The sequence below is a fragment of the Chelon labrosus genome (genome assembly GCF_963514085.1).
Source record: "Chelon labrosus genome assembly, chromosome: 9".
Classification (NCBI taxonomy): Eukaryota; Metazoa; Chordata; class Actinopteri; order Mugiliformes; family Mugilidae; genus Chelon; species Chelon labrosus.
Genome location: NC_140359.1, coordinates 23,156,341 through 23,175,310, shown reverse-complemented (window position 1 = coordinate 23,175,310; position 18,970 = coordinate 23,156,341). Strand labels below are relative to the sequence as shown.

Genomic DNA, 18,970 nt, shown 5'->3' with positions numbered 1-18,970 from the left:
TAACACCCATTACATCCCCCCTTCTGCATAATCCCCACCTAAAGAAAACTTTGAAAGATGGCTCTAAAGCGATTAAATCGATACACTGCCAGCTGAGGTATCAGTGGAAAATAAAAGCCATATGCATTCCTTTCACACTCTCGCACGGGGAGTGATGCAAGGCAGACAAGCAGCTCCAGCTATTGTCTCCTAAAGCCCTGCAAATCTGCCAGAGCCCCCGACTGGCAGCGGCTGACTGGATCCTGGTGCCTGTGACAAGCAAGTGACAGATCATCGCTGAGGGGGGAGAAATCTGTCTATAGAATAATTTAGCATGACAGTCTCTGTGAAGACTGCGTCTTGCGGATCGTACAACAATCACCCAAACCAGGTTTCATCACAGCATACTGCCTCTGTGACATTTGCAGAATGTGTTAAAATCTATGCATAGTTAACGATACTGAGGACGGGGGAAGGTGTCAGGGTCTTTCCTAGTATGCATGGTTTTACAGACCAGGACTTGACTGACTATTGCTAAGCTGACACAGGTAAGAAGCAGGTAAGTTCACCTGTCTGGACTGCAGGATGAGACACTCATACATAAACATAAGGAAGAAAATAAACACTCTTCATAAGTGGGAGCATGGCAGCCATTCAAAGCCAGGAGCATTTTCTGCGCCGTGACAGTGGCCGCATCCGCCGAGCAGTCAATCAATAAACCGTTAAATTAATTACAGTCAATTATTTTCATTTCCTTAAAAGTCCACAATTTGTGTTTCTCCGTGGCATTTGGGGAAATACAGCTGTTCGCTTCCTTAGCGGGGGTTAGATGAGAAGATCGATGAACAATTTCATCTCTGTGTGTTCAGCAGAGAGGAAGGATGTGCTTAGCGTACCTCATCACAAAGACTGGAAGCAGGGGAGGGAAGAGCGCGGCTGCTGCGTTTCAAAAACTTCAAACCTGTCATTTGCACGAGAAGGGCAGCGACAAATAAGTATTTTCAAGGTCTCATTCATTTATTGATTATTATTATTATTTTTTTAAATGTGGTTTTTGTTCATTTCGAGAGCTGCTGGAATGGATTATTTGTTCTCCTCCATTTGAGTGTTTCTTCCTGATTCTGCTTTTGTGTTAAACCAACAACGTTGTAGGCTAAAAATACCCTCGGCCGTTATTTTTTTTTTTTCTGAATGCAGAGAAAACTGATATCAATCCAGCTCTTAGGATGTCGCAAAAAAAAAAGAGGCAGTATTCCCAAAATGTCAGGATTTTCCTTTGAGCTAAACAATCAAAGATATCTGTAAGTGTCTTGTGCTTCTTCTTTCTCTAGTTTTTTTCAATACTGGCTGTCTGGCCTGCTTTCTGTTAGGACTGAAATATTTAAAAATCCATCTGCCAGCCTGTAGCTCTCCAGTTTGCGGCTCCCAGTAGACCTCCAGAGCCACTGCAGGTGCATTTCTTATGCCATTACTATCTGAAGGACACATCAACAGAGACGTATCAAATCCTGCCTGGCTGATTTTTGCATTTTGTTCTCTCTCAATTAGAGACATATGTCACAAGCCCAAACACTTTTCTGTTGCCACCACAAAGTCTGTGACCATACGTGCATCCATATTTAGCAGCCCAGCGCAGCCAGACACTTTGTGAGCCCAATTATTCACCGTTGCTAGCTGGGGATTTTCTCTTCACTAACTGTTGCATATTTACTTCCTTGATTATAATCTGATCCCCTGCAATGGCAAAGCGCGCGGCATGTGAGGGTGGCAGCTGAGCCCTTGTCCAGCATCTTGGCACAAATGCCGCCTTCTTCGGCAAGCTGTGCAGGAGTGCAATAGTTATTTAATGCATTACCCGTGCCTCAAATATCGAAAGACAAATGGATACCTGAGGATATGCACCGTGCCCTTGAAACATGCAGCAACAGAATCATTAGTGGGACTCACCAGGTTGAGTTTGAGCTCCATGTTAAGGACTCCTCCGCTGTCCAAAACAGGCATTAGATTGATGGCGAACACAGCAGCTCTGTCCGGGGGAATCGATATATTTGGACCAAAGAAGACGTAGAAGTGCACAGAGAAGGTGTCCAGCTCATTGCGCAGGGTTGGACGGATGGGCCAGCACTTGTTAGTGTCGGCGGTGGGGGCGAGGTAAATGATGCTGTCTTCCGAGGTGTGCAGGTGACTGGCGTTCTGGGACAGGGTGGGCAGGGCCGCCATGAGTAGCGTCTCGGACAGGGAGAAACCCATCGCCGTTCCAAAAGACTGAGGCATGTTCATGGAGGAGCTGGCCTGCACTTGGTCCTTGGACAAACTGGGCTTGGAACAATCTGTTCAGAAGAGAAAGATCAGATTATGTTGAATATTCGCTGGCTTTGCAAAATGTCGTGAAAAGTAATAATCCCCGTGATGAGACCAAACAGACAAAATCCGGTGACAACCAGTTAGTTACTTTACTCGCACAATTATGCATGCCAAGCAACCGTGTTGTTTGTAAATGTTTGAAACGATCCCCTTCGGCTGGCTTCCATAATGTATACAGCAAAGTTCAGTTGGCTGCTTTTTAATGAGACAAAGATTCACTGTGATTGCTCAACACAAAGCAACTCACTGCAAAAATGGTCATTGATGGCAACTGGCAAAGTAACATCAAATACCGTCAATCCCCAAGGGGAAAGGATTTCAAAGGCTTTTCTAGCTCAGCCTCGTTTGCATAGTGTTGTCTCTGGAAGGGTTTGAAGTATTATGATGTCCGTTCAGAATGCGGGGGCTCTCCTAAAAATACCAAAATACCGACTACTGCAGGATTGAGAGACAAAAGTAACTTAGGTAAAAAAATAAAATTGTGTAAAATTAGTATAGCTCCATATACTGCATGTACACCGATCAGCCACGAAATTAAAACCACTGACAGGAGAAGTAAATAAAATTAACCATCTTGTGACAATTCAATGTTCTGCTGGGAATGTTTCGGACCTGGCATTCACTCGTGTGGATGTTACTTAGACATGTAGCACCCACCTAGACCAGACCAGGCACCCCCACCCCATAGCAATGACACTCCTTGATGGCAGCAGGATGCAGCCTGACACAGGTGCACACACAAAAACGTTTTAGGAACAACTCAAAAAAACATGAAGAACAGCACAAGGTGTTGACCTGGCCTCCAAATTCATCATCTGATCAAGTATCTGTGGGATGATCCACAGAGGCCCCTCCCCTCAACCCATAGGACCCAAAGTCCACCACAGGACACCCTCAGAAGGCCCATGTCCATTCTCTGATGAGTCACAGCGGTTTTGGAGGCGCAAGGGAGACCTGCACAATATTAGGAAGGTGGTCATAATGTTATGCCTGATCGGTGTATATGTATGTATGTCTGTGGGTGGTTGGAGGAGGAGGTGCTGTGTAAACATACAGTTTTTAATAACATCCCTGAGTTAAAGAATTGGCTTCTATTTGCCATAATACAGAGCATAAGACGTGAACTCTCCCCGGTGTCTAATCAGCTCTTGAGGCCAGGACACCTGCAGTGAAAATGGAGCATAAACAACAATAATAAATAATAAAGTGCAACCTAGTTCCGCCTCACTCCGTCTAGCCAGCGACCGTGAAACCAGCGAACCGGACTGAATCCGAGCAAAGACACACATTTCGGAGGCGGCTCATAACCACAACAACAACAACAACAACCACCAACAACCAACAACAACAACAACAACAACAAGGCAGCGCGAGAAGGTGAGAGCTCCAGATGGTCTCCTCCCTGAACCTGAGGTGTTCTCCAATTTAAATCCGCCAAAAGGTCAAGTAAGATCTGCCTGGCAGGCGAGAAGAGAAGACAGTGTGTGAATAATTAGTCTCTGTGTTGCCATGGCGACAAAGTGCACTCTGCTAGCGTGGAGCGGAGGGAGGGGACTGCTGCACGGGAGTGGACTTCCCACAGATTTGTGAGCCATCCCCGTGGAGTGAGCATAAAAGAATATCTCTGCTCTCCACAACGACCCCCCAAAAAAAACAGCACGTAGCACTTAAGCACGGCATCTCTGGCCTCTTAGCAGCGGTGTATGAATCACTACAGTTCGGGCCACGGACTTTGCTTGAACTAGCCTCTTGATGGTCCACCGACTGTGTCTGGTCTCTCTCTTCCCAACTCCCTCTTCCCAACACAACACAGGTCCAAAAGTCAAACGCCTCACATATCTGTGCATCTCGGATTCAGACGCAGACCACCTGTGCAAACTGAAAGCCGCACTGTGTCATTTCAGATACAGGATATGACATGCTGCAGAGATCTACTTTGAGCTTCTTTCGTTTGGCCTAATTTACGAGCTCCCGGATTCATAGCGGCCGCCCTGGCGTCGTTTTAAATTACGCATCTAAAGCAGCATGAAGAAAATAATGAAACAAGCTGGAAGCTAAGAAAAAAGAAAAGAGGCTCACAGATTGCGGCAATAAACGCTATCACAATTTATTTGAAAATAACGAGGCAAAATAGGAATCTAACACATTACCCTTAATAAATCATTAAACAAATTGGTTTAATTGGCAAAACTGGTAAAAAAAAAAAGTAAAAGTCTCATTTACAAAACGGCGTGCAACCTCACAGTGTGATAAACCCTGATGGGAATTAACCATGTGAATAAAATATCGTCAGTTATTTTCACCACTGTGCTAAAATACGGCGTCGTGACATTAAGCTAATGAGTAAAAAAGGGTAAGCAACCTTTGATTCCTCGTGGAAAATTCAAGCGGCGAAAAGAATCATTAGATTTCTGCGGCTTTTGATGTGATATGTAAATGTGGTGTTATTTTTATTTTTATTTTTCAGGGACTTTCAGGGATCAGGTAAATTGATCTCAGTTCTTGGTGGAATATCACATAATTAAAGTTACTCTATCTGGTCTAAAGCTACGATGAAAGTCTTGGATGACAGCCCAGGCCACTCCGTTGAGAACTGATTGGGCTCTGCCGGGGCAAATCAAATCAGTTGGTGGGCTTTATGCTTTGATGGACATACATTATACTTCTAAAAGTATTTACTCATCTGCCTTTACACGCATATGAACTTAAGTGACATCCCATTCTTGATCCACAGGGTTTAATATCTCTTCACAGCCTTCTGGGAAGGCTTTCCACAAGGTTTAGGAGTGTGGTTATGGGAGTTTTTGACCATTCATCCAGAAGAACATTTGTGAGGTCAAACACTGATGTTGGACGAGAAGGCCTGGCTCTCAGTCTTCGCTCTAATTCATCCCAAAGGTGTTCTATCAGGTTGAGGTTAGGACTCTGTGCAGAACAGTCAAGTTCTTCCACACCAAACTCGCTCATCCACGTCTTTATGGACTTTGCTTTGTGTACCGGTGCACAGTCATGTTGGAAAAGGAAGGGGCCATCCGCAAACTGTTCCCACAAAGTTGGGAGCACGGAATTGTCCAAAACCTCTTGAAGCATTCAGAGTTCCTTTCACTGGAACTAAGGGCCCAAGCCCAGCTCTTAAAAAAACAACCCCACACCATAATCCCCCCCTCCACCAAACTTCATACTTGGCACAATGCAGTCAGACAAGTACCGTTCTCCTGGCAACCAACAAGCCCAGATTCATCCATCAGATTGCCAGATGGAGAAGCGTTACTGGTCACTCCAGAGAACATGTCTCCACTGCTCTAGAGTCCAGTGGTGGCGTGCTTTACACCACTGCATCCAACGCTTTGCATTGCACTTGGTGATGTATGGCTTGGATGCAGCTGCTCGGCCATGGAAACCCATTCCACGAAGATCTCTACGCACTGTTCTTGAGCTAATCTGAAGGCCACATGAAGTTTGGAGGTCTGCAGTGATTGACGCTGCAGAAAGTTGGCGACCTCTGCGCACTACGGGCCTCAGCATCCACTGACCCTGCTCTGTCACTTTGTGGCTGAGTTGCTGTCGTTCCCAATCACTTCCACTTTGTTATAATACCACTGACACGACTGGACTTGTTGGACAGGTGGCATCCTATCACACTAGCACGCTGGAATCCACTGAGCTCCTGAGAGCGACCCATTCTTTCACAAATGTTTGTAGAAGCAATCTGCATGCCTAGGTGCTTAAATTTATACAAAAGTGGCCATGGAAGTGATTGGAACACCTGAATTCAATTATTTGGATGGGTGAGTGAATACTATTGGCAATACAGTGTATGTCACATATGTCATCTGAGCACGGTTGAGTTGAATTTGTCATCTGATTGGTTTCCTAGGTCTAAATGCGTGCACGGGTTGTTTTTTTTTTCTCTCTGTATCGATTCCAACACGCCCCATAATGAAATCCATGTGGCGTGGTACCAGGCTCGTGTTCTGAATTGAAGAATTGAGCGTGGCTACATCCTCCAATCAAGCATGTGGTAAGTGTGTGGCTGTTGTAGGGGAGGAGCTGGACTCTTTGAACACAGTGTCATAAAGTATTCTGATTCTGATGATGGATTGGCGATGTAGCATACTTGTTGTGTTTAAGATACAAAATCCATTGTGATTTTTCGTCAGACTCCAGCACTAGGTCTGGAAAGACCGCTAGGGAACAGTGGCTTATGTTAGCTAATGATAAGAAACTGAGTCAGTTTGCTGACATTTTCTCTGCCTGTGCTATTTTTTACAGTTTTAAAGTTTATCTCGTTACTTTCTTTTGGCTGGAAAAGGCTGCCGTTCAACCAAACAATTAAATTATATCGTTTTCTAATTGAACCCATCAAGCTGATTGAAATGAAGAGTGAACAGCCGCATCGATTATGTCTTATCATTATTATTTGTTTATTTAATTGCGCTGACAGCGCGCCCTGCCTTTTTAACTGTGCTGTAAACCCAACCCCAACCAGAAACAAAAGCCTTGAAGGCTCATTAGTCACACTCCGCCAGCAGAACCCACTCACCTGTGACCTGCACCCCGATGCGGAAGTAGACGTCTGAGTTACTCAGATATCTCTCCACCAGGATGTAGTACCACTGCTCCCAGGCCGGTACAAGCGTGAGTAATTCACAAGGGTTCCACTCCCTGCAGTCGAGGGCACTTGAGTTATGCACCGGCGGCGCCCGCGCTCTTATCTTCAGCACCACGGGACAACTGTCGCTGCTCTTGTTCTTGGTGCTGCAGTTTACCAGCTGAACCTTCACCTTTGATATATAATTGGGGATGAACACTCTGCGCAGGCACACAAAGACACATGATTTAGGCATTTAGCAGCAAAATGTAAAACACTGTTGTATATTTAATGCGTTCCTGTGAGTGTATATTATTCCCGGAAGAGTACAGCATGCCTATGAAGTCGTAAACTTACTTATTTATAGTTATACCTTACTGTTCTTAAGCATTACCTTTATAGTAACTCCCTTTCATATAATGCGAGTTTAATTTGAATTAATGGTCTTTTTGAAATTTTTTTTCCAGACTAGTGCTTTACATCTTAACATAATTTTCATTACATCCACACAACAAAGACTAAAAGCCAACATCTTCCTTTAAATGTAAATATGATCTATTCTGTTTAAATGATATACATTTAGATTCCCTTCACGTCATTCCTTTTCATGCACAGCTTCCTTTAGGCACAGAAGAAAAAAAAAAAAAAGGACCTTGAAAGAATTTCATATTGCTCTGCTCGCAGGATTCAAAGCAGGGGAAGTTGATAAAGGTGTGCAAACCATAAGCACACACTGAAATTGCATCTTTTTATAATGAAAATGCGTGATAAGCTTATAGAGGAGGCTCCAGGAAAGTCATAACTTAAAATTAGACTGTGCAAAATAAAAAAAAATAAATGCATTTTTTTCACCCGGCGCATAATTTCAAAGCCGATCCGCGCTCACCCCGTGGTTTTTGGAAGCTCAGATAAGAAGACTTACTTGTAGAGTGCAGATCTGTTATGGACTGGGATCATCTGGTCGATGAAGTATCCGGGATAAAGCACCGAAATCCCAATCAGCCTCTGGACAATGAGCTGAGGCTGGAACAGATACTGGCACTCCTCAGAGAGACCCTACAAACAGTAACACAGCAGTGGCCTGGGTGGTTAACTCCCCAATATTTTTTAAAAGCTGGTAAGGAGGAGATTAGATATCATTCAAACTGGCTGAAAAATTCCTAATGGACTGTGTGCATTAAGCCTGTCAGCCTCCTGGATTAATATCACTCCGTCCTCCCCCTCGCTGCCACACGGCGTAACATGCACCCACTATTTCACTTGTGTTGTTCTGAACCATTAATGCCTGATGTGCATTACTTTGTGAGATGAGCCGAGCAGTCAGAATGAGTTAGAGGCCAGGCGACCGTGCATCGTTCCTACACACGATCGGCTGTAAAATTTGTTTGGGGAAGCAACAGAAGCGTTTTGCGGCTGATTCCAGAGGACAGGTGTGAATGCCAAATTAGGTCCTTCATTCCTGTCGACTGATCACTAACCCCTCCTGCTCGAGCCACAATTACCGTGGCGTGTCGTTAGTCTGGGAGCTGCCGGGGTGACCCTTTGATTTATTACGGCCTGTCAGCCGGACCTGCACATGCGTCTTGTAGAGCAGGTTGCGTTTTAATTAAGGCTCGACCAAAATGGGTTTCCGAGGACCAATGTTTTGCTCCATGAGCGCAGACAGCTTTTAGATGGGCGTTCAACGGCTTTAAATGTGACCATCTTTACCCCAAAAAGGATGTAGACACCGGTTTATTTTCCTCGGCAGATGTTAAACTCCATTAGCGGCGTACAACTCCCCTGTGAAACCCCGGACTAATTGCACAGTTTTTGCTCGTTCAGTCAAAATTGCCCACTGAGACAGTTCAATTTTAGGGTCAGCTCCGGGGTACATGGCGAGGTTTTCAGTTTACTAGGCGTACCTGAACAAGCTAATGCAATCCTTTGCAAAAACAACACAATGAACGCAACGTCATCGAACTCTCTGGTATGATATTTTCAAAGCTGTAGTTAGCGGCGTTGTATTGAATTGACAGTAGACAGTGGTTTATACGCTAAGATGTGTTCGGCCCTTAGATAAAACAAACAAACGCGTTAAATATGGGAGGGAAGAACTATATTCCATTGCAGTTAATTTAAAAATAAATGTCATACAGGCTGCCCGAGGCCATCAGCTAACCGGAAAAAGCCAGCATCTGACAGAAGTCTAATATACTGTACGCCGCCAGGACGCTGTGTCAAACTCTGATTTTAATTACCACCATAAAACAGTGAGATATTTTTTAAATAATTGATAAGTGAGAGGAAAAAAAATGAATGAAATGGGAGACCGTTCTTGTTAATCAAATTACGCAGAGTTAATAATTTAGCTTCTTTTTTCACTTAAAGGGGAACTTCTGTTTTTTACAACTTGGAACTTATTTCTAGCATAAAATATGATCGTTTACTCACCCATATAACTTTTGTGTAATTTGCAGTTATTCGGGAGATAATTAGATCTGCGTATATCCATATAGTGGGAGTGACTGGGGCACCGAAACACAGCCTCTAAATAACACATTATTATTATTATTTCACCAATATTTTGTTATCGTACGCTAGTGCTATTACCCGTTGAGATAACAGAACAGATGATGATAAAAGGTAACTCCAGACTCAACGGGGAATAGCACTAGCAAAATATTGGCAAAATGAGTTTCGTGGCAGATAATGCGTTATTTAGAGGCTGCGTTTCGGTGCCCCATTCACTCCCACTATATGGATATACACTGATCTAATTATCTCTTGAAGGAGTGCAAATAACACAAAAGTTATATGGGTGAGTAAAAATTTTTATTTTATGCTAGAAATAAGGTCCAGGTTGTAAACAACAGTAGTTCCCCTTTAACTACTGTACCATCATTTCTTTGACTTCCGTGTTACTTCAGCTTATATTAACCAGGATTACTGATACCCAGACGCTAGAAATTGGTTGCCCAATGCTTTGTCGTGGCGACAAACAACAGCTAGAATCGCAAAGATGGAAAACAATTAATATATTTTTGGCATTACCAGCCAATTTCCTCATTTTTTGTGAACAGTGTGATCAGAAACAACCTCACGCAGGATATGAAACACCTGCTCTTGATGTGGAATTGGGGGGAAGAAGCATATGGACGGAGACCTGTCCTGGACCTCTTACATTTAATGAGTTACTGTAAGGTGCAGTGGAAGTCTAATAATCCAAAGAAGGGGTTCCCGGAATTACCCAAACACGCTCACGTGCACGGTAGCGTGAATTTTTACGATCTTTGGTGTGCAAAGAGAAACATGTGGTATTTCCTGCTGCGTCTTTATTTTTTGCTGTGCCAAGTCCTGAATTTAACCGAATGCAGAGTGCACCCCCTGTTCTGCTTGCACTGCCTTCATTTGTGTACCCCTCTCTGAAATGAAAGCACGCTCGCCTGCTAGAAAATTGCATCAGAAAGCAGAATTTGGAAAAGGTATGTTATTTATCCGTCAGTAAAGCGTGTCATCGGAAGCTGGTCGCATTTTTTATTTATTTTTTGATTTTTTTAGCCACGGTGGCGTCCGTTCCACCATATCCCCTCCACCCCAAAGCAAACCAATTCTTTTGTACATCTCGTGTTGATGGCGACTTTTTGATGATGTTTTTGATTGTTGTGTGTTCCAGGTGCACTTTTGCCAGCCACAACTGAACGCCGTGCAAGTGACAAATAAATTGCCTGAAATGGAAATCAGCAGGTGTTTATGCAGCCAAATAGGAGAACATGATGAGATGAAGAAAAACTCTCTGACACTGTTCTGCCTCTTTGGGCTCTGCAGCACGAGCCGGAATACTAATAATACCCAGTGTCTACTTTCATGGCTTTTCGTCTGATTCTATTTAATCATAAAGAGAAGTTAAGTAACCACAGGAATAAGAAATGATTATTGAGGTTATGTTATATAACACTTTCATCTAAGTAAGCTTTAATTTTACCAGCCGCCACTGGTGGGTGATGCACAGCACAACAGGAAATCACGTTTTTAATTTCTTTCTCTAAACAGCTGATACTGAATCTGGGATTTCTGCATTTCTTTGCCACATTTAAGGCTGTAACAATGTCTATGCTGCTCTGCTGGTTCAATACTAGGATTTATTTTTTCCTCAGCAGAGCTCAGACCTGTGTCATTTATTAGTGATAAATGCCCGGGCTCACCTTGACTGAAATCTTGCCTTCATCCTTGGGTAAATGCGCGGCCAGGAACCAGTCTCCGGGGAGAGGGCTCGTCACGTTGAACGCCCCCGTCGTGCGGTTTGGAAGAGTCCAGGTCAGAGTCACGGCGAAGGACCCTGGGACGACTGTGTCCCCGGGGAAGCGTGTGGACAGGGGGTTGATTACTGGAGGAGCGCCAGACCTGAAGTACCTATTAATCACAAAAAGCCACCATTCAAACCCTCTTAGGTGGAAAAAAAATAAATAATCACAAACAACTCTAGACATCTGCTGAATTTGAAATTCGTCTATAGGAACAGCTGACAGCTTGGGCACAGGTGGCTTCTCCTGTTTATAATATGAATAATTCAGATTCTGAACATTAATGGTATGGTGTACATATCTGAAACAACCGTCAATCATCAGCAACATCACAGGGACGCAGGAGATTCACCTGCTCACCGGCAGGATAAAAATAGACAGGCAATATTAAAAGCTTGATGCGGCTAATGCCTCCATATGTCGAGGCTGCCAGCTACAGTTGGCTCACAGTTAGATGCAAAAAAAACAACAAAAGGTTTTAAGGAATGGAGAGAACCCGTTGTCTTACACAGTCACGTTGCGGTTGGGGCAGCTGTCCCCGAACGTGCCCCCTTGCTCCTTGAAGGTGATGAGGTTCCATACGGCCATCATGGTGTCGTCAGGCACATTGAAGTGGAACAGCTCCACACTGGCGAAGGAGTTGAAAGCGTTCAGCTTGCGAGGCGTGCGGGTGAAGTATTCGGTCACGAAAAGGCAATCTGTGGAGAGACAGCACCAAAGGAAGAGCGTCCCTGAATGTTTGCGAGGGCTACTTCTGCGAGGATTGCACGAGAGACGCCCCGTTTAGGGGATAAAAGCCTGTCTGCGTTTGATCAAGAAGTGTTGTACTTCTGCTTTGAGATAAAGGCAGACACATCCAGTGACATCCTGATGTACGTGGGAACATTATTCACTAGTTCAGTATATTGGCTTGCTGAAACTGTTTGCAGGGGTTAGGGTTAGGGTTAGGCTGCTGGTACTCTTAAGCAGGCATAATGTTTAGCATCTCAGTTTAGCGTGTTAGCATGCCAAAATGCTACAGTGCTAGCTCTAACATGCTACGTTTGTGTCATATTTCACAAGGTGAGTGTAAACTTCCACCTGAGACTAGATCAAGAGAAGATCATCTGTGCAAAATTTCATGCCATCGATCAGGCATAACATTATGACCACCTTCCTAATATTGTGCAGGTCTCCCTTGTGCCTCCAAAACAGTTGTGACTCATCAGAGAATGGATATGGCCCTTCTGTGGGTGTCCTGTGGTGTCTGGTAATAGGATGCTGTTAGTGGGGGGGCCTTTGAGGGGAGGATGATGTGGATCATCCCACAGATACTTGATCAATTTGGGATCTAGTGAATTTGGAGGCCAGGTCAACACCTTGTGCTGTTCTTCATGTTTTTTTTTTTTAGTTGTTCCTAAAGTGTTTTTGTGTGTGTGCCTGTGTCAGGCTGCATCCTGCTGGGGATGGCTGCTGCCATCAAGGAGTGTCATTGCTATGGGGTGGGGGTGCCTGGTCTGGTCTAGGTGGGTGCTACATGTCTAAGTAACATCCACACGAATGAATGCCAGGTCCAAAAGATCCCAGCAGAACATTGCGTTGTCACAAGATGGTCAATGTCATTCACTTCTCCTGTCAGTGGTCGTAATGTTATGCCTGATCGGTGTATTCACTAGTTGTCCACAGATTGGAGTCTGAACCACAGACTGGGCCAATCACCTCACATACGTGACCAGCCATAAATGATGACTGACTATTGTGGCTTTTTTCCAGTTTGTCACTACAACACTTCCACTAAACAGCACAGAGGCAGACGGCGTCTTAAGTCCACAACGACAAGCATCTCCTTGAACCAAGCAAACTGCGCGCAAAGAGCCAGATCATCTACATATGCGATCACAGACTCGCAACTCGCTTTAAAGCAGCCGAGGGAGATGCGCGCGTGCAGGCTCACTCGCGTCCTGCATAATGTCAAATCCTTGGATTACATCCGCCAAAAGCTTCTCTGCATATAAAAGCGGCGGAACAAGCGGCAGGTGTAATCTGCCACATTACCTACAGGAGCTCGGCTGGCATCAAGCACGCCCAGCGGGTGGGCAGAAACTGGGGGAAATTGAGTGTGAGTCAGTTAATTGCCGCACCAGAACATAAAGCATCTCTCAGGTAAGTGTTATCACAAACATAAACACGAGCCCAACAGCAGAGAGGAGGCTGAGGAGTTTTAACAGGAGCGACGTGGAGGCACCTCGACGCTTGGCTGTGGGAGAACGTTTCCCGTTTGCGGCACGTTCCCTTTGTCACTGCGCATGTCAAACCTTTTTCTACCATCTGCACTTACAAGGCCTGGGGTGAATCATTTACCTCACCTGCAATTTGCACAGCATAATAACATTACACTGTTTTGAGGATGAAAATCTTGCACCTCTAAAAACTGTTAACGTTTCTATGACCCACTGATAAGACGTTTGACTCTCCCTGAAGTCTCTGTGGCTTCATAACGTCCATAAATGTCCCTGTGACCCAAGCGATTCTGGATCTGCCGCAATAATAAAACGCTTTTCTGATTGGGAAGTTAAGAAAGCACTCTGTACTAATCCTGTGATTTGCTGCACGTTTTCTAACTGTATCTGCCTTTCACACGGAGTAATGAATACCAAGTGACCCTCTTCACCGTCAGGGCACCGAGGTGCCAGATGCATGAAGGAGAAAGGCTTTCTTGAATGTGCTCTGTTTTCTAACGTGTTGTGTACCCCTCCACCCCCCTCAGCACTCAAAGCTTGTGTCGGTTCTCACCTATGAAGGCAACCTTGAATACTAAAGACGCAGAATAAGGAAGCAGAAACTGAAAAGAATACAGCATGTCTCGCGGTCAGGAGCTGCAGCCTAATCTCTTACAAAGCTCCGAGCATTTATTTTACTCTGCCGTGCCTTCCTCTGGACAGGCTATCTGCATTATTATATGGGAGCCCTCTCTCCATTAAGGCTCTTCGACAGTGGCTGGGGTCACAGTCTGGATCTCAAAGAGCGAGAGTTTAGCACTTGGGCTTTCCTGCAAGCCTGCCGTACGTCCGATTAGGAAGACGCACATCATCCAAGCTCTGGATCACAGCCCGCTAAAAGTCAACGCCCGCAGCTGATTGCTCATCGGTGAGAAAAACATTTAAAGGGACATCAAGACCGGTTATGGACAGTGATTACGCCATTCATAAGAAATCTCGCCACATTCCTCAGTCCGCGTTTGCACAAAAGTCACAATTATCATCAAAAAATGAGCCTTCGCCGCACTCTCTAAATCAGCAGATCCTGAAAACTGAGTCGCGAGATGGTCACCGGGTGTGGGAAGTGAGAAAATCAACTTCTTGCGACACAAGTTCGCGTTTATTGTTCATATTTTAGCTTTTAATTTGAGGAGGGAGGAGGATTTTGCTCGTTTTGCGTCGATGAAATGCTGTTGAGGGTTTCATTCAGGGCTCGGGGCTATGCATCCTGTTTGAAAGTACACATGAAGGTGCTCTATGAAGGAGTCAAAGACGGATAAAATGTGCAAACCAAAGCTACACATCTGCTGTTTGCGTTGATGTGCTTGATGAGAAGAGTTCAAAAGCAGAGCTATATAATACATTTAGTGCTGACAGGGTTCAGTACATCATTTGTTCTATTTATAGTCACTTGCTAATCATGTTCATGGACTGCAATTAGAGGGATATTGTGAAACAGGGTGAATTTATTGCATGTCACCGCCTTGTTGTGGACAGATATCCCACATGACATTTTTGATTCTTACTGATTTCTAACGTTCAAGGTACATACAGGCAGATGAGCTCAGTTCACAAGGCGTTGGAGACGCACCAGCATCCGAAGACCGTTGTGACACATCCACCGCACGAATAATAAACCGGCGTGTGTCTATTTTCAGACCTCTACGCAAAAAAATAAAACACACGTTTCTGCCAAAAGGAACTGCTTCCAAAGAGGAAATCAGCGCCCGTCTCAGTGACGATCCAACGCAGCCACACACGGGGACTAGACTCAATGTGAAGGTGTAAACATGACAAAATATCTGAATACGCTTGTTGGCTTGCCAGCTAAATAAAGACGCTTCATGTGAAGATAAAGGCAGCAGAGTGCTCACAGGCTTTCTTACAGCACGCCTGTGAATTCTGTAATCTCCTCAATGAGCGCCTCCCTACCACTGTTTTACTCGGTTAGAGGCTTAATATAGACATAATCCCACTTTTTGTCATCTCGACATGAGCTTTATGCCTGAATACTAAGCTGCCTCGCCTTTAAACTTTATTTATTTTGGAGCAGCCGGGGTAAAAAAAAAAATGCCTTGTAAGATTTTAAAATCTAAAAATAAGAAAGGAGGGAGGGAAAAAAAAGAAGAAGCCCCTAAAAATGAACCATCTGGAACAACAAGCATTAAAAGGGACTTGCTCATTCTTTAAGACTCTCGGTCCCTGTTAAACGCACCGTCCTCGGCTTCAACCTGCAAAAAACACCCACGAACAAACGCCTCGACGACGACGCACGGACCTTAACGTTACCAGACCTTCCACCTTGACACACCAGAGCCGGGGCGCCAATGTTCACAGTTCACAACCGAGCTTTCAGAATCTAACTGTCTATCAAGATGGCTCATTTTATAGAGGATAGAAAGTGTTCAATTCTGAATTTTTTCTTCTGTGTAAGAGTCTCTCACACCACTGTGATATCGGCTTATTTATATCCCCAGAAAGGCAAGAGAGGAGGGGGGGGGGGGTAAAAAAAAAAAAAAAAAAAAAAAAGGGTCAAGTGGTGAACCGAGATTTCCGGCTAAGTGGAGGGATTTACCAAAACTGGTGGAGCAAAACGGCAACAAGTCGGCGACATCCTCAGACAGACATTTAAGGTCCTCTGTGACCACGGCCAGCACAGCGTGTGCTGCAGGTGTATATGGATTCACCGCTGCCCCACAATTCAGCTCTCAGGTTTTTTGCTCTGCCTCAAGTCTTAACGGCGGCAAACACATCTTGGGAGGATGGATGAAACCCCGCTGATTCCTCTCTATGTAAGATTTCTCTTTTTGAAAGGGCGCACGGACAAATTATTAATCACAAACTGTTGTACTTTTTGCTCACATCTCATGATCGCCTGTAAGATGAATAAAAAGCTTAACTTTAACCTTACATCCAGCTGAATCAGTTCATTTCCAACTCAAAATGGGAAAAATGAGGTTTAACTTGAACATCTGATCATCCAATTCATGTTTTGTACTGTGCCAGCGCGTCTTAACTTGTCTCCAACAAACAAAGACTAACAAACATATAAAAAAAAAAAAGAAGCAAAGGCAGCAACAATGAGAGCCCGGTGTGCTGTCTGTCCTGTGGTCACATTCACCTCCTGGGTATCGTAGCCCACAACCTACGGGAGCATCTGTCAGTGCGTTGCGTGCCACAATTAGCAGCAACCTTTCCCGTGCGTGACGCTGAACTGAAGCCACTCCGTGCTGATGAAAAGCGTTTTGTTAAATTTTCTTATTTTATATATATATAATTTTATGTCAGAGTGTCGAGGCTAAAAGCATCAGCAGCTGTGGATGTTAGGAGCGAGACTGCGCTCGGAGCAGAAACCGGACGCGACGCTGGCCGCTCGCGCTCGGAAGATTTCAGCACCCCCGACAAAAGGAACAGCTCCCCGCGAATCAAAAAAAAAAAAGGCAGGCGAACGGGAAGCACTCACCTCCGAGGGCGCAGAGAAAGGTGTAAACAAGCAAGAGGAGCCTCGGGAGGCTACATCCTGAGCCCGGACGCTCCAGCTGCCACATCGTTAAAAGCCAAATATTTAGAGAGGGGCTTCAGCCCGGCTGCAGTCCTCAGTCGCTGCGCTGGTCTACATTTTTTCAGATATTTGCCAGCGACCAGCTGTTTGTGCATGACGTAATCCGGACGACGACGGGACGGCGCCTCCTCTCCGGCTTTGATTTGACAACCTCAATATGTCGACGCGTTTCATTGGACCTCCGGCCCCGTCAGTCCGGGGGACGGCGCCGACGTAGATTGCACCACAAGGCCCGTCCCCCGAGCGCCGGGGCCGCCGCACGCCAGGGACGAGCGAGGGGTACGACGGAGGCTGCAGCTGCTCCCGGAGGCTGCAGGCTCCTCTTCTCCAGCAGGACCCGGGACAGAAAGTTGGAGGAGGAGGAGGGGATGTAGAGGACTTGACCCGTCCCAACATTGCTTCTTTTTCACCTTCACAGTTTAATGGAAACATTTTATGTGATTTTATAGCAGTGGCATGGTTTTAAAAGTCTTTAAATTGTATATCTGTGAGTGGTGGCGCCACAAATCCAGAATGGGTTTCTGGTGCTGTTGCCAAAAACAGTGTAGGATAACTTTATATAGGAGCACACGCCTTTGTGAAATCATTTTTGGCAAAATAAAGAGTAAATTTTTATTCCAAAGTAGCCAAAATAACCCCTACCGCCAATGTCAGTGTCAAACGGATGCATTTTTGAATCTGATAAAAGAATAAAAATATGTGAAATGGAAAAAGATTTGCAAAGATATGGGGTCAGACGGTCCCCAAACAAGAGTTAACTGGTCCACGAGCCGTGAGTGCCATGAGCACCTAGAAGTACACTTAGAATTCTTCCAATTGAATATTGTAGAGATGGTTTGGTATGATTTAATGGCTTATCTGAGAATAAACGTCTTAGATGTCAAGAATTCAAGGAGCCTAGCCACGTCACCACTGGTTTGGCTTTCAAAATGCAAAATGCACAAGTCACAAAGGCTCCAATAAACCCGACACACCAAGAAGCGAACTTCACTGTTCTAAAGTCAACGACAAACTTTAGTTCAGCAGGCGGATACGTTCACAGTTCAGGCCCAGTCTGCATGGTTTTTCATTAAGGCTGCAACCTACACACAAGTTTGCTCTGAACAAATCTAATTTATGAAAGGTAAACAGAAGGAAGTCTCAGAAAAGCCACAAAACCACGGTTTGAATCTTTAATAACAGCTGTAATTTGCTATTTTATTGATCTAAATCTGGGAAAACCAACTTACCTCTCATAAAGACATTAATTTGACGCTGACTGAGAGCTTTTGTTTCGCTTATTAACCGGAGGAGTGCCAAGTTGAGGCCGTTTCCAACAGTTATTTGCTCCCATCATCATACAAAATGAAGGCTTACAAATAACAACGTCAAAAGAAAGGAAGGCAAAGACGAGCAGTGGTGTTAAATGGAGTGAAGGAAAACCCGTAGGATGGGTTGTGTACATGCTTTCTTAAAAGATGTGGAATAGCGCGGCGAGGGAAACAGAAATAAAGGGTTTGAGTTCATGTGATCTATGGAGATAATGGTGTAGCGTCAGCTGCAGTCAACATTTTCTTCAAAGCTGTATGGATCGCCAGATTCCCCGCAACAGCCCACGCGTAGCAACCCATTGTGCATGACCGACCTTGCCATACCGGAATAATCACCACCGCTAGCGTGCAGCTTCACTGTCTGCAACTGAAATGACCCGTAGTATTCCTCTTTAGGTGCAGACACGGTCGACGATTGTGTCATTAACGTGCTCTATGAACGGTTTTAATTCGCGCGGAGCACGGGTGTAGAGAAATTGCAAGGCGCTGCCACAGAATGGATTTAGACCTTTGACCTTTTCAAGGCGGAATTGACTGATTTGCCGTAGTGGGAACGTCTTTCACTGGTTTCAGCTTCCTCTAAATCCTATTAGATGCAGTGCACTGTCTACACGTACAGTAGATGTTGCTGAGAGTATCTGTCT

The 18,970-nt window shown here is 44.8% G+C and overlaps 2 protein-coding genes across 2 annotated transcripts in view; both read right to left on the bottom strand.

Annotated features, from left to right (window-relative positions):
- Window positions 1-7,365, bottom strand: part of LOC311492803 (transmembrane protein 8B-like) — a gene marked incomplete at its 3' end in the record, with an annotated part of 31,186 nt that extends 23,821 nt beyond the window's left edge. The window contains exons 1-2 of the mRNA XM_084551216.1: window positions 6,887-7,365; window positions 1,927-2,309 (exon numbers count right to left, since the gene is read on the bottom strand). Of these exons, the coding sequence (XP_084407342.1) occupies window positions 1,927-2,309; window positions 6,887-7,190 (687 nt within the window). The 5' untranslated portion in view covers window positions 7,191-7,365. The remainder of the gene's footprint in view (window positions 1-1,926; window positions 2,310-6,886) is intronic.
- Window positions 7,366-7,818: 453 nt separating this feature from the next.
- Window positions 7,819-18,648, bottom strand: LOC311493238 (post-GPI attachment to proteins factor 6-like; the record flags this gene model as incomplete). The annotated part of the gene is made up of 4 exons (XM_084551797.1): window positions 7,819-7,990; window positions 11,119-11,326; window positions 11,726-11,971; window positions 18,641-18,648. The coding sequence occupies 4 exons, from the start codon at window positions 18,646-18,648 to the stop codon at window positions 7,853-7,855; spliced, it is 600 nt and encodes a 199-aa protein (XP_084407923.1). The 3' UTR covers window positions 7,819-7,852.
- Window positions 18,649-18,970: the final 322 nt, after the last annotated feature.